Consider the following 15,066-nt stretch of genomic DNA (forward strand, 5'->3'; position numbering starts at 1 on the left):
TTGGTTCAATAGCTAACTGCCCAGAAATTAGCTCTCAATTGTAGTGATCTCATTCTGACCATGGTTTTTATGATTTTCCTCTTTTTGAATCTAAATAAGACATATACAACATTGTTTTCATGGTAAGTTTTGCACATATTTTCAAAGTTCAGTTTGTATACATCACACACAAATAGGTGGATTGGCCCATAACACCATTATGTCCAGGCAGTACAGCATTTTACTACTATTGGCTCGTTTTGGGCAGCCATCTTGGATTTACCCCATAAAAATGACCTTAATGATATTGAAATTTGGGGCACCCCTTCTGAAATGATGGAGAACACCCTAAGGAAGGTCTACACCGATTTTGGTGCTTCTATCCAGCGCGTAACGATTAGGCCCTTTTTGGACGGTAAGAGACCCAGCTATAAATAGTTGGGAGTTTAAACAAGACTTAATTTGCCCACCACTAGTGACTCAGTAGTGACAATAGACAGGAGTGGACAATCACTATGTTTACATTGTATTAATAATTCAAAATTAAATAGTTTACTCGAGTTCCCTTTGATCTTTTAATTTCAAATTGTGAAGTGTTTACATGACGTTTTCAAAGCGGAATTAAGCTTTTTTAAGAATTAGAGTGAGTTCATTTGGAATTAAATGTCCCAAGTAAACCAAGCCATTGTCTTTTACATCTGATGCTCAATTGGTGCATACAAATATATTTGTTACATTACATTGTACTGTATAGGCTACATGTAATTCTGGGGTCAGCTCTATGTTCCCATAACCCATTGGTCCCACAGCCCGTTGTTCCCACAGCCCATTGGTCCCACAGCTTATTCTTGCTGCTCCATGTTCCCACATTTTAAAGAAATTACTCAAATATAGGCTCTAATTTCCAAAACTCCATGTTCCCACATTTCCGAGTAAATAAGAGAACAATGCCTTTCTTCCTGCCATGGGACATAGGGCCTAAATTTGAATATATTCTTAGAAATGTGGGAACATGGTCCAGTAGGTATAAGCTGTGGGACCAATGGGCTGTGGGACGAATGGGCCTAAAAATTAATGTTAAAAGTCTTAGTGATGTGGGACCAATGGGCTGTGGGAACAAAGACACGCTCCTGTAATTCTAATGTAGGCTAACTTGTTACCATGGTAGGCTTAGTGGTAAACATACTTAAATAATGAAATGTGTATAAACTGTTCAGTCTAGCATTCTTTTCAGGATTTCTGTGTAAGTATTTTTTTTTCAAGAAACCTTTGATCATTTCAAATTACCATCCTCATTTTACTTAACGAGTCTCACCTGGGATGCAGCCATTGCTAACGAGCTGCAGGCCACAGTCCAGAGTGTGAGACACTATTTAAGAGACTCCAGAGTGTTGGTATTATCTTTCATTCTGACTCCAGGGTCTTGGTGATAACATTCATTGCAGTCAGCATGATGAGGGTCTCAGTTCTGGTTGTGTTTGTCATCCTGCTCAATGCGTTAGTGTGTGATGGTGAGTGGTTTAAAACTGATTTTTCATCGCTTGTTATAGAAAATTGCCATCCAGGCTTTTGTTGTGCCTAACCTTGCTTTTCTTGGTCTCCAGTTTTCAGTTCTCCAGTTAAAGGACATTTTGCTGCCAAAGGACAGGGACACCAACAACACGGTATGACATCTGTAGACTTTGATTTCATTTTAAGTCTTTTTATTTAGTCCTCTACCTTCCTGTGGCACACACTCACTCAAAAGTGAGAGGATTGCCATTAGTAGGCCTACTGCAAGTGCTGACTTCACTTAATTCTCTTCCAGCCATCACAACACCGATTTTGTATAATTTTCTTGGTGGGCTGTATTTTAAATGTATGTTAGTACTTAATTGATATGTTCTATGCATCCATGGCTGATATGTAACTGGTTATATTTTGTGTGTAATTTTCCAGGTAACGTCAGTCCAACTATTGTGCCATCTGAGACCACATCAGAACCTTCAGGTAACAAGTTTTCATGAGTGCCTTAGAACTTCATTCCTGTTTGCTTTGGAGTTTCCGCATGTAATTTTTCAAGGTGGGGTGGGCTGTATTTTAAATATATGCTTGTACATGCTGTTACAACCTGGCGTGACAAAAGCCGCAACATAAAAATGGAGACAACACAGATTTACAGGTCAAAATGGTAACCTTTTATTTACAAGTTCAAACTTCAATTGTCTAGGGTATGATCAAAATAGTGTTGGTGCAGTATGGCATGGACTGAGTAAATCAATGCAACGCATGTTAGTAAGTGTAGAATGGAGGCACCTAGAACAAAGGGGGAGACGGACAGAACAGAGAGTAGGAGAGACCGGCGTGTGTTCGCACACACGGCCTAGGCGTGCCTACTGAGCTAGAGCAGAGCTCCACCTTTTAAGCAAGGCACCGCCCAGGTGCACCCAATGATTGCAATTAACCCACCTGGCACCAGCCTTGCCCGTGCACTGGCTAGCTAGCACCAGGAGGGAGCTGACGGGGTCGTCACAATGCCTACCATATATAAATTTAGTACATTCACTCGTGTTGCTGCATTCATTATGTGGAAACCTTGGATCTGCTCCAATCACCACCCTCATTTGCCCTCATGAGTGCTTACATTGGTTCTTGGCATTGTGCTTAATGTATTAGACTGGTTTTCAAATGGTTCCTCATAACTGGGCCCAAAGAAATATCATTGTAAGCCATATCCTTGATCTTTCAAATGGTCACAACATACGCTGGAGGATTGGCATTCTACAAAGTGCTGATTTCGTTCCATTAAAATCATTTGACCTTTTTATTTTCCAGATCAAGTGAGTGAAGGTGATGTGGCTGCTACCACAGCACACACTCCCTCGAATGAAGCCACATCAGAGCCTGCAGGTACGGTTTTAATGATTGAATTGGGTTCCTGTGGTTTTTTTTTGTTAGTTGGTGAACAAATTGAGGATGATTTCAAGGCATTTGTATTGGTTTGATATTATTGCACTTGTATTGGTTTAAGATTATAATTAATGCATTAGACTGATTTTCAAATGATTCCTCATAACCTGATGTAGTGCATGCAGGTGGCATTGTGTAACCTCACCGTTTTGGGCATATTGTTGCCCAAAGAAATCTCATTGTAAGCCATATCCTTGATATTTTGAATCACTCCATATGCTGGAGGATTGGCAGCCTACAAAGTTCTGATTTCATTCCATTAAAATCATTTGACCTTTTTATTTGCCAGATCAAGTGAGTGAAGGTGATGTGGCTGCTACCACAGCACACACTCCCTCAAATGAAACCACAACAGAGCCTGCAGGTACGGTTTTAATGATTGAAGTGGGTTATAGTAGTTATAGTTGGTGAACAAATTGAGGATGATTCAGGGCACTTGTATTGGTTCGAGATTATGCTTAATGTGTTAGACCGGTTTTCAAATTATTCCTCATAACCTGATGTAGTGCATGCAGGTGGCATTGTGCAACCTCAGCGTTTTGGACATATTTGGGACATTATTGCCCCAAAAAATCTCATTGTAAGCCATATCCTTAAACTCCTGATCTTTTATTTTCCAGATCAAGTGAGTGAGGGTGATGTGGCTGCTACCACAGCACACGCTTCCTCGAATGAAGTAACACCAGAGCCTACAGGTACAGTTTTAATGATTGAAGTGGGTTCCTGTGCTCTCATATCCTGATTATCATGGACTTTCAAGTTCTCCGGCGCTCAGAATGTAGTTGCATTGCTCTTGATCCGAGTAGTTGCGACACAGAAGGTGTTGTCACTGGGATGACGTGGCCTGGCTAGTGCTCTCATGTGGTTCATGTTACAGTAGGTGAAGAAATTAAGGATGATTCACGTAACATGCCAGAGTAATTGGTCATTGCTTTCATCGGTTTACCGATCTTAAAACCTCTATATGTAGTTCAGACATGTAAAAGTTGATATTTAACTTCGGTCTTCATCAGAAGGTCGCATGCTTTTTTGTGACTTGCTTCAGGACACGTAAAAGCTGATTTTAAAGCAGAAGGGAACTGAAGACTTGATCTGAGGCATGAGGAACGTAATCTATCAATGTCTAAAACTTTTTGGGTGAACATGCTTACGATGACCTGATCACCACACAGTTAGCTGATTCACAGACCTCTGCCCAAACTGGCTGTACAGTTAAATTACAAATGTCATGAAACTGCTTCTTTGCTGATGAAGTAGTAAATGCATTGTATCCAGCAAATTCTCAAATGATACTTGTCATCTGCCATAACTGTCTGCAATGCTTCCGATTGCTTCTCTTGCATAACCCAGGTTTGCAGGAGAATGCAGATGAAAATGACTCTGCTGGCCAAGGTGAAGGCGATGAGGATTCTGATGGCCAGTCTTCTGAGGAAGGTGACGACAACGCTAGCCAAGGTGATGAGGATTCTCAGGAGGGTGATGGAGATGAGGATTCTGATGGCCAGTCTTCTGAGGAAGGTGACGACAACGCTAGCCAAGGTGATGAGGATTCTCAGGAAGGTGACAACGCTAGCCATGTTGATAGGGATGAGGATTCTGGGGAAGGTGATGACAACGCTAGCCAAGGTGATGAGCATTCTCAGGAAGACCACGCTAGCCATATTGATGGGGATGAGGATTCTGGGGAAGGTGACGACAACGGTAGCCATGGTGATGAGCATTCTCAGGAAGAAGACCACGCTAGCCATATTGATGGGGATGAGGATTCTGGGGAAGGTGACGACAACGGTAGCCATGGTGATGAGCATTCTCAGGAAGAAGACCATGCTAGCCATATTGATGGGGATGAGGATTCTGGGGAAGGTGGCGACAACGCTAGCCATGGTGATGGAGATGACCAGGCTGACAGCACTGAGGATTCTGATGGCCCATCTTCTATGGAAGGTATGCAAGATGTTCATCTACTAGCCTTTCAGTCAGTTATGGCCTAATTGTTAGGCAGGTGCTCTTTGCATCAGAGGACTATGTATTTGAATTCCTCGGGGCCCCAGTGGGAAGAATATGTCCATACCCTTTCATCCATGGCTGAAATGCAACTGGTTATGTTTTGTGTAATTTTTCCAGGTCACGTCAGTACAACCATCATGCCACTTGAGGAGGATGCACCAGAACCCACAGGTAAAAAGTTTCATGACTGTCCAAAGCAAAACAAAAATCGTTTTCTCAGGCAAACTGGGTCAGTTATGGTCTAATTGTTAGGAAGGTGCTTTTCAGATCAGGGGACGATGTATTTGAATTTCTCCCACCCCAGCTGGAAGAATATATTTATACACTGTCATCCATGGCTGAAATGCAACTGATTATATTGTGTAATTTTCCAGGTAGCGTATGCATCGTCTGTACAATCATGCCACCTAAGACCACACCAGAACCTACAGGTAACACGATTTCATGATTGCCTTAGAAATTCATTCCTGTTAGCTTTGGCGTTTCACTGAATCCACCCCAGCTCTGTAATTTGTCTAGGTGGGTTGGGCTGTATGTACTAACATCTCAGTCAGTTATTGCCTAATTGTTAGGAAGGTGCTCTTTGGATCAGAGTACTTTTTGATTTCCTCTGTGCACCAGTTGGGAGAATATACCCATGGCTGAAATACAACTATTCATATTTTGTGTCATTTTTCCAGGTGACGTCCGTACAACCATTATGCAACTTGAGGAGGAACCTTAGAAATTCATTCCCGTTTGCTTTGGAGTTGCTCAAAAGTTCATGCATGAAACGAATAAAAACATTAAATCCACATTCTTGGTGTGTTGTCACTTGTGCAGTACTAAATCTAATGACTAATTTAAGCAATGTAGTTCTTTAAGGTCCTGTTTTACCCTCAGTTTCAAGGAAAACCTACATGGTGAAAGTCTAGGAACTACATGTAAAAGCTACTGTAAATTATTTTGTTCTGCTGGTGAGTGGGGTAGCTGGCCTTAAAGTTAGGTGGTTGGCTTTGGAATTTAAAGATTGCAGGTTTGAATCATATTAAACATTTGGCTTTTGCGGGAATTCTTTAAGTCAGGCGGAAGGAAGTTAAAACTCATGGGTCCTTTCACAAAGGCTGAATTTCATGAGGTATGCATTGGTCAGTGGCCCCGCTTACGTGAGGCACTCGATCCATAATCAACTTATTTAAAGACTTGAAGTGCCATATGAACTTGATGACGACGCAATGTAAAGTTAATAACCTGAATTATTTATTTGGAATAGAAAGCCCCATACCAACGGAGTCCTTCAGTACTTAAACTGAACACTCACATTATCCCGTGCCAAGGCAACAGAATACATGAGTATAGCTACATGGTATCTCACCTCTCCCAGGCATAAAGAGTAAAACTTACAAAGATTTTGTTGACTTATCAGTGAGTCAGTTTTTAATTTTACTAAATTCAAGATTACAGCCCTTAGAACTTTGAGACTTCTGACAAGTTTTCCAGCCTACTGAGGAGATGACTTTTTGGAAAATTTAAAATGGGTTGAACTAGAAATAAATTAGTTTAGAGTATAAATGTTTCTGGACCTGACTCTGATCCAAGCCTCAATGCGGAGCTGACAAGCATGTTGTCCATTGATGTGACGGCTCTCGATCTTGAAGGCACAGCTGTGTCATCTTCTGGCAGTACTTGTTCTGGATCTCCTTCGGCTGGATCTCCTTCGGCTGGAACTCCACCCGCGCTCTGTCACTCCCCTTTCTTAGGTTTTACATCGATACTTTACTCCCAATAAGCCTTGATCCAAGGTCTTTAACCCTATCCAGACTGGGGGGGGCTAAAAGTGCCCGCACCAACTTTGAGGTGTATAATTCCGACTTAAGCTATGTCTATGGAACTTTGTGACTTTTCCTAGCATTTAGTTGGCTACAGTTAAGTACCGAAAGATTAGGTTTATCATGTTTGTCGTTGCCATGGCAACGGTTTTCTGACAGGTAGGCCTATGTCTGACCAAAAATCCCTTTACCATATCTATGACGCCATATATTTTCATATTTTTTTGTTATTTCCATTAGCATCAGACAACTTTGTGAGCATTTAAGTGGTTTGAAGCATAAAATCATTAAAATTTAAGTGCATTACCTAAATGTGTTGGAAAATCCATTATGGCGAGATTTTGGCCATAATAAGATAATGATGTCATAATGACGTCATAATACCAGATAATTACACAAAAATGATGTCATTCATAGATGTCCATATGTAGATCATCTCCCCCAAGTTTCGTAATCATACTGTTTTCCATTCATGAGTTATGAGGGGGGTCAAAAGAGCCCCCCCCCCCCCCCCCCCCCCCCCCCCACCCCCCCCCCTGGAGGGCACTGGCATCAGAGTATGCAGACTTTTCTATGGCACTTACTGGCCCTTGTTTTTTGCCACTTCAAGCAGTCTGAGCAGGTCCAGGAATGCCAAAAAAGCCCAGTCTGAATAGGGTTAAATTAATGGATTTCCCAAATAAATACTTGGATATTGAGGTACGACATTGTGGTGTGGTTTTTTATCTTTCTAGTGATTAATTCATACACCTTAATCAGTAGCTGCTGTTGTATGTTACAGTCTTGGTCCTGAAGACCATCTTTCTGTCCTATGATTTGATCTTGACTCACACAATTGGTATGTCTGTGAAACCTGGCACACCGGGGATATTATGGTTTTGCCACCACTGCCACTGGGAAAAAAATAATTATAGGTTATTTGATAATGCACCATGTTTTTACGTCTCCATTATAAAAATATATATATATATTAGCCCCGGTATTTTTCAATATTGCAACATTTGCTGTATAAAAGTTGATAATTTTGTTACAAAAATGCAGTCAAGAAATGTATTACAAAATGCGTAGATTGCCTAAATTAGTACATTATATTTATATTAATTATAACTATATATATTAAATATAATTATAAATATATTATATTAACTATAATATTTAATACTCATAAACAGACTAGAAGACATTGCCTTTCCACCTCTCTGATTGGAGCCCAAGATTTGGTACCCTCTCTAAGGGATAGAATCCATGCTGTCTTTCAAATTGGAACGATTGTGCAAAGCGGCATGGGATTTCCCCAGGCTACCTATAATACCATGAGGTAACTTACACATGAGAACACATGAAAAGGTTATTGTTTTGTGGCCAGGGGTGGGAATCTGGAGGGCACTGGCATTTTGACCACAGGAAGAACAGTGCTTCTAATAGAAGATAACTGATGTGTTGTCAATAAAGCAATCAATCAATCAATCAATCAATCAGAGTATGCAGACTTTTCTATGGCACTTACTGGCCCTTGTTTTTTGCCACTTAAAGCCGTCTGAGTAGTCTCAGTTGTTTCCTGTTACAAATGGAAGGAACTCTAGTGATCTTAAAAGATCTGATGATTTTTCTGGTTATATTTTGGTTTATGTTTGGCATTACACAGAAGCTTCACTGTTTGTCATATAGTCTTAAAAAGGTCCTGTAGGCTAATGCATACATAGCCAATAATTATGCGATTAAAGTGCACATAATCAAGCTATAATTAAGGCTTGTCTCAACAGGTCTACGACAAAAAAACACATCATGGTTAAAAGAAAAATCCGCACTCACAAGCTACGTCTCATTATTTATTTCTAAATTACCTCCATGTCCACAAGCAGACGCGTTTCGCCTCTTGGGCCATCAGTGCGTGGTCAAAAAAAAAAGGCCTACCACTATGTGCACCTTATGTGGTGTACAGTGATGCTGTCTCAACTTTTAAGGCTAAAATGGAGAAAAAAAAGGTCCATTGGAATAAACCAAAACAGCATTCCGTTTTGAATGAACCTAGTCATGATAATACGGTGTAGTTTATGACAAGATTTATGACCATCTTGTATTTCTGACAAGATGAGACTGACCCCATCAGTAAGATGTCAAATCAAATGTCCCGTTTTGTGTGAAAATATGAGCTCAGTCCAAATATGCTTTTGTGTGAGGAGGGTCCCCACATGTCTCAGACAGAACACAGGAGGAGAGTGTGTAGATTAGAATGCAATACCACAGCCCCCAGACAATCAGTGGCAATGCCCTTGCTTGTCAAAATGGACGCATTTCATTGCCGCCATGACTTTTCACCAGAAGATGTCCCTGTTACTGAAACTTCAAGTAGGCCTACTAACACGAATTTTGAAACGTGTCTAAGTAGTTGAGAGCTTACAAGACTGCAACCACTATTGACTCAGTAGTGACAGTAGACAGAAGTAGACAATGTCTTTTATTACATCTCTGATGCTCAATTGCATAATAAACAAATATATTTGATACCTTATATTGTAGGCCTATTGTATAATACAATAGGGCTGGACGGTATACCGTAAAAAAAAAACGTGATAACGGTTTTCACCTACACAAGGTTTACTTTTTGATGAGAGTTTTTTTTTTAAAAAGATTTTATCCCAAAAAAGTTCTTTAAAATAGAAATGGAGATTCATTAAAATTCAGGATTTTATCTCATGTTTAAGTTTAATTTCAGCCTTTTCTTCAGAAACATTGAGATGTAGGGGAAAATCTCTGCAGAGAATCGAGATATTAGTTATCGTCAATAAAACCGTGATACACATTTTTTCCAGAACCGCCCAGCTTGGATCATATAATTACCATCCTCGTTTTACTTAATGAGTCTCACCTGGGGTACACCCATTGCTAACGAGCTGCAGGCCACAGTCCAGAGTGTGAGACACTATTTAAGAGACTCCAGAGAGTGGTTGGTGTTATCTTTCATCCTGACTCCAGGGTCTTGGTGATAGCGGTCATTGCAGTCAGCATGATGAGGGTCTCAGTTCTGGTCGTGTTTGTCATCCTGCTCAATGCGTTAGTGTGTGATGGTGAGAGGTTTCAAACTGAATTTTCATCGCTTGTTAGAAATTGGGCATGCAGAGTTTTGTTGTGTAACTATGCTGTTTCTGGTCTCAGTTTTCAGTTCTCCAGTTAAAGGACATTTTGCTGCCAAAGGACAGGGACACCAACAACATGGTATGACATCTAGACTTTGAGCTCAGGATTTCATTTTGAGTCTTTCTTTTATTTATTTAGTCCTCTACCTTCCTGTGACACACACTCTCACTCAAAAATGACAGGATTGCCATTAGTAGGCCTACTGCAAGTGCACTGACTTCACTTCATTCCATTCCATTCCATTCTAGCAATCACAACATATATTAGTATTTTCTTGGTGGGGTGGGCTGTAGTCCTATTTCAAATGTATGTTTGTACTTAATGTATATTTTCTGTGCATCCATGGCTGAAATGCAACTTGTTATATTTTGTGTGTGATTTTCCAGGTAACGTCAGTCCAACTATTGTGCCACCTGAGACCACACCAGAACCTTCAGGTAACAAGTTTTCATGAGTGCCTTAGAATTTGATTGCTGTTTGCTTTGAGGTTGCCGCATGTAGTTTTCTAGGTGGGGTGGGCTGTATTTTAAATCCATGTTTGTACATGCCTAATATATGAATCTATTACATTCACTTGCGTTGCTGCATTCATTGTTGGGAAACCTGAGCTCTGCTCCTCCAATCACCACCCTCATTTGACCTCATGAGTGTGCTATTGGTTCTTGGCATTATGCTTAATGCATTAGACTGGTTTTCAAATGGTTCCTCACACCTTGTTGTAGTGCATGCAGGCAGTGTGGTGTAACCTCTTTCTCTCTTGTGCTTTTGGACATATTGCGGACATTGTTCCCCAAATATCTTTGTTTGAAAGATCAAAGATATGGCTTACAGTCACTTCATATGCTGGAGGATTGGCAGCCTACAAAGTTCTGACTTCATTACATTAAAATCCTTTTGACCTTTTATTTTCCAGATCAAGTGAGTGAAGGTGATGTGGCTACTACTACAGCACACACTCCCTCGACTGAAACCACATCAGAGCCTACAGGTACAGTTCTGCATGTGCTCTTGTAGGTTTTCATGTTTTTTTTTACAGTTGAAGAAATTGAAGATCATTCCGGGCACTTGTATTGGTTCGAGATTATAATTGATGCATTGGACTGATTTTTAGATTATCACTCATAACCTGATGTAGTGCATGCAGGTGGCGTTGTATAACCTCGCCGTTTTGGATATTGGGCCAAGGCCGGACTGGGTGAGAAATGGGGCCTGGGCACTTTTGGCATAAAGGGGCCCCTCATAATGAGCGGCGCAGAACTGACTCACCGGTGGGGCCCCGCACCCTCGTGGGCCCCTAATTTCAGAAGTGTAAAACGTTCTTTTTTTTTTTTTTTAAATCTCAGCAATAGTTAAAGAAACTCCCGCACACTGACCATTTCGCTGTTCTTTCTTTAATAAACGACGTTTCGGTACTAGACCTTCATCTTTTTAAATCTGAAAATGGGAGCCCACGAGGGTGCGGGCTCACCGAGAAATGCCTGCAATGCCAGATGGCCAGTCCAGCCCTGTATTGGGCATATTGTAATCCAGTCACTCCATATGCTGGAGGATTGGCATTATACAAAGTTCTGATTTCATTCCATTAAAATCCTTCGCCCTTTTTATTTTCCAGGTCAAGTGAGTGAAGGTGATGTGGCTGCTACCACAGCACACACTCCCTCGACTGAAACCACAGCAGAGCCTGCAGGTATGGTTTTAATGATTGAAGTGTAATCTCTTTATTTACATGGTTGTTAGTTTTGTAAATGTTTTTTTTCTATCTCTATTGGCCATGATGTAGCCATAGCTGCTGAAATGGCAATAAATGTAATCAATATAATGATTGAAGTGGGTTCCTGTGCTCTTGTAGGTTTTTTGTTACAGTTGAACAAGTTGAGGATGATTCAGGGCACTTGTATTGGTTTAAGATTAGAATTAATGCATTAGACTGGATTTCAAATGATTCCTCATAACTTGATGTAGTGCATGCAGGTGGCTTTGTGTAACCTCGCCGTTTTGGGCATATTGTTGTCCAAAGAAATCTCATTGTAAGCCATATCCTTGATCTTTTGAGTAGTCACTCCATATGCTGGAGGATTGGCAGCCTACAAAGTAGTGATTTCATTCCATTAAAATCATTTGACCTTTTTATTTGCCAGATCAAGTGAGTGAAGGTGATGTGGCTGCTACCACAGCACACACTCCCACGAATGAAACCACACCAGAGCCTGCAGGTATGGTTTTAATGATTGAAGTGGGTTCCTGTGCCCCTGGTAGTTTTTTGTTAGCTGGTGAACAAATTGAGGATGATTCAGGGCACTTGTATTGGTTCGAGATTATGCTTAATGTGTTAGACCGGTTTTCAAATTATTCCTCATAACCTGATGTAGTGCATGCAGGTGGCATTGTGCAACCTCAGTATTTTGGACATATTGTGGACATTATTGCCCCAAAAAATCTCATTATAAGCCATATCCTTAAACTCCTGATCTTTTATTTTCCAGATCAAGTGAGTGAGGGTGATGTGGCTGCTACCACAGCACACGCTCCCTCGAATGAAGCGACACCAGAGCCTACAGGTACAGTTTTAATGATTGAAGTGGGTTCATTTGCTCTCATATCCTGACTATCATGGACTTTCAAGTTCTCCGGCGCTCAGAATGTAGTTGCATTGCTCTTGACCCGAGTAGTAGCGACGCAGAAGGTGTTGTCACTAGGAGGACGCGGCCTGGCTAGTGCTCTCATGTGGTTCATGTTGCAGTAGGTGAACAAATTAAGGATGATTCACGTAACCACGTGCCAGAGTAATTGGTCATTGATTTCATCGGTTTACCGATCTTAAAACCTTTTATATGTAGTTTTCTTGTTTTCAGACATGTAAAAGTTGATATTTAACTTCTGTCTTCATCAGAAGGTAGCATGCTTTTTTGTGGCTTGCTTCAGGACACGTAAAAGCTGATTTTAAAGCAGAAGGGAACTGAAGACTTGATCTGAGGCATGAGGAACGTAATCTATCGATGTTTAAAACTTTTTGGGTGAACATGCTTACGATGACCTGATCACCACACAGTTAGCTGATTCACAGACCTCTGCCCAAACTGGCTGTACAGTTCAATTACAAATGTCATGAAGCTGCTTTTTTGCTGATAAAGTAGTAAATGCATTGTGTCCAGCAAATTCTCAAATGGTACTTGTCATCTGCCATAACTGTCTGCAATGCTTCTGATTGCTTCTCTTGCATAACCCAGGTTTGCAGGAGAATGCAGATGAAAATGACTCTGCTGGCCAAGGTGAAGGCGACGAGGATTCTGATGGCCAGTCTTCTGAGGAAGGTGACGACAATGGTAGCCAAGGTGATGAGGATTCTCAGGAAGGTGATGGAGATGAGGATTCTGATGACCAGTCTTCTGAGGAAGGTGATGACAATGGTAGCCAAGGTGATGAGCATTCTCAGGAAGAAGACCACGCTAGCCATATTGATGGGGATGAGGATTCTGGGGAAGGTGATGACAACGGTAGCCATGGTGATGAGCATTCTCAGGAAGAAGACCACGCTAGCCATATTGATGGGGATGAGGATTCTGGGGAAGGTGACGACAACGGTAGCCATGGTGATGAGCATTCTCAGGAAGAAGACCACGCTAGCCATATTGATGGGGATGAGGATTCTGGGGAAGGTGGCGACAACGCTAGCCATGGTGATGGAGATGACCAGGCTGACAGCACTGAGGATTCTGATGGCCCATCTTCTATGGAAGGTATGCAAGATGTTCATCTACTAGCCTTTCAGTCAGTTATGGCCTAATTGTTAGGCAGGTGCTCTTTGCATCAGAAGGACTATGTATTTGAATTCCTTGGGGGCCCAGTGGGAAGAATATGTCCATACCCTTTCATCCATGGCTGAAATGCAACTGGTTATGTTTTGTGTAATTTTTCCAGGTCACGTCAGTACAACCATCATGCCACTTGAGGAGGATGCACCAGAACCTACAGGTAAAAAGTTTCATGACTGCCTAAGAAAACGATTTTTGTTTTACTTTGGACAAACTGGGTCAGTTATGGTCTAATTGTTAGGAAGGTGCTTTTCAGATCAGTGGACGATGTATTTGAATTTCTCACACCCCAGCTGGACAAAATATATTTATTCCCTGGCTGAAATGCAACTGATTATATTGTGTAATTTTCCAGGCTTCAGTACAACAATCATGCCACCTAAGACCACACCAGAACCTACAGGTAACACCATTTCATGATTGCCTTAGAAATTCAGTCCTGTTTCACTGAATCCACCCCAGCCCTGTGATTTTTCTATGTGTGTTGGGCTGTATTCTAAATGTACTAACCTTTATCAGTCAGTTATTGCCTAATTTTTAGGAAGGCAATCAGAGGACTATTTAAATTCCTCAGTGCACCAGTTGGGAGAATATACCCATGGCTGAAATACAACTAGTCATATTTTGTGTAATTTTTCCAGGTGACGTCCGTACAACCATTATGCAACTTGAGGAGGAACCTTAGAAATTCATTCCCGTTTGCTTTGGAGTTGTTCAAAAGGTCATGCATGAAACGAATAAAAACATTAAATCCACATTCTTGGTGTGTTGTCACTTGTGCAGTACTGAATCTAATGACTAAGGTCTGGTTTTACCCTCAGTTTCAAGGAAAACCTACATGGTGACAGTCTAGGAACTAAGCCTACATGTAAAAGCTACTGTAAATTTTGTTCTGCTGGTGAGTGGGGTAGCTGGCCTTAGGTTTTGGTGGTTGGCTTTGGAATTTAAAGGTTGAAGCTTTTGCATGAAGTCTTTAGGTCAGGTGGAAGGAAGTTAAAACTCATGGGTCCTTTCACAAAGGCTGAATTTCATGAAGTATGCATTGGTCAGTGGCCCCGCTTACGTGAGGCACTCGATCCAGAACCAACTTATTTAAAGGCTTAGTGTCATATTAACTTCAAGTCAATGACGACGCAATGTAAAGTTAATAATCTGAATTATTTATTTGGAATAGAAATCACCATACCAACGGAGTCCTTCAGTACGTAAACTGAACACTTATCCCGTGCCAAGGCAACATAATACATGAGCATAGATACATGGTATCTCACCTCTCCTAGGCGTGAAGAGTAAAACTTACAAAGATTTTGTTGACTTATCAGTGAATCAGTTTTTAATTTGACTAAATTCAAGATTAGAGCCCTTAGAACTTT

At 41.1% G+C, this 15,066-nt stretch overlaps 2 protein-coding genes across 6 annotated transcripts; both read left to right on the forward strand.

The window, feature by feature from the left end:
- Positions 1–1,370: 1,370 nt before the first annotated feature.
- LOC134436509 (uncharacterized protein DDB_G0290685-like) lies at positions 1,371–5,729 on the forward strand. Of its 3 annotated transcripts, XM_063185767.1 has the most exons (10): positions 1,371–1,490; positions 1,584–1,643; positions 1,918–1,968; positions 2,794–2,868; positions 3,218–3,292; positions 3,549–3,623; positions 4,279–4,872; positions 5,053–5,106; positions 5,310–5,366; positions 5,616–5,729. In XM_063185767.1, the coding sequence occupies exons 1-10, from the start codon at positions 1,430–1,432 to the stop codon at positions 5,657–5,659; spliced, it is 1,146 nt and encodes a 381-aa protein (XP_063041837.1). In that variant the 5' UTR covers positions 1,371–1,429; the 3' UTR covers positions 5,660–5,729. The 3 variants fall into 3 exon arrangements, with proteins under 3 accessions (XP_063041837.1, XP_063041838.1, XP_063041839.1); XM_063185768.1 differs by lacking the exon at positions 5,310–5,366; XM_063185769.1 differs by lacking the exon at positions 3,218–3,292.
- Positions 5,730–9,693: 3,964 nt separating this feature from the next.
- Positions 9,694–14,448, forward strand: LOC134436510 (clumping factor B-like). Of its 3 annotated transcripts, XM_063185771.1 has the most exons (11): positions 9,694–9,811; positions 9,900–9,959; positions 10,268–10,318; positions 10,795–10,869; positions 11,494–11,568; positions 12,020–12,094; positions 12,365–12,439; positions 13,109–13,618; positions 13,800–13,853; positions 14,049–14,096; positions 14,335–14,448. In XM_063185771.1, exons 1-11 carry the CDS (start codon positions 9,751–9,753, stop codon positions 14,376–14,378), a joined length of 1,128 nt encoding a protein of 375 aa, XP_063041841.1. In that variant the 5' UTR covers positions 9,694–9,750; the 3' UTR covers positions 14,379–14,448. The 3 variants fall into 3 exon arrangements, with proteins under 3 accessions (XP_063041841.1, XP_063041842.1, XP_063041843.1); XM_063185772.1 differs by lacking the exon at positions 13,800–13,853; XM_063185773.1 differs by lacking the exon at positions 11,494–11,568.
- Positions 14,449–15,066: the final 618 nt, after the last annotated feature.

Source organism: Engraulis encrasicolus, chromosome 20 (genome assembly GCF_034702125.1).
Source record: "Engraulis encrasicolus isolate BLACKSEA-1 chromosome 20, IST_EnEncr_1.0, whole genome shotgun sequence".
Taxonomy (NCBI): domain Eukaryota; kingdom Metazoa; phylum Chordata; class Actinopteri; order Clupeiformes; family Engraulidae; genus Engraulis; species Engraulis encrasicolus.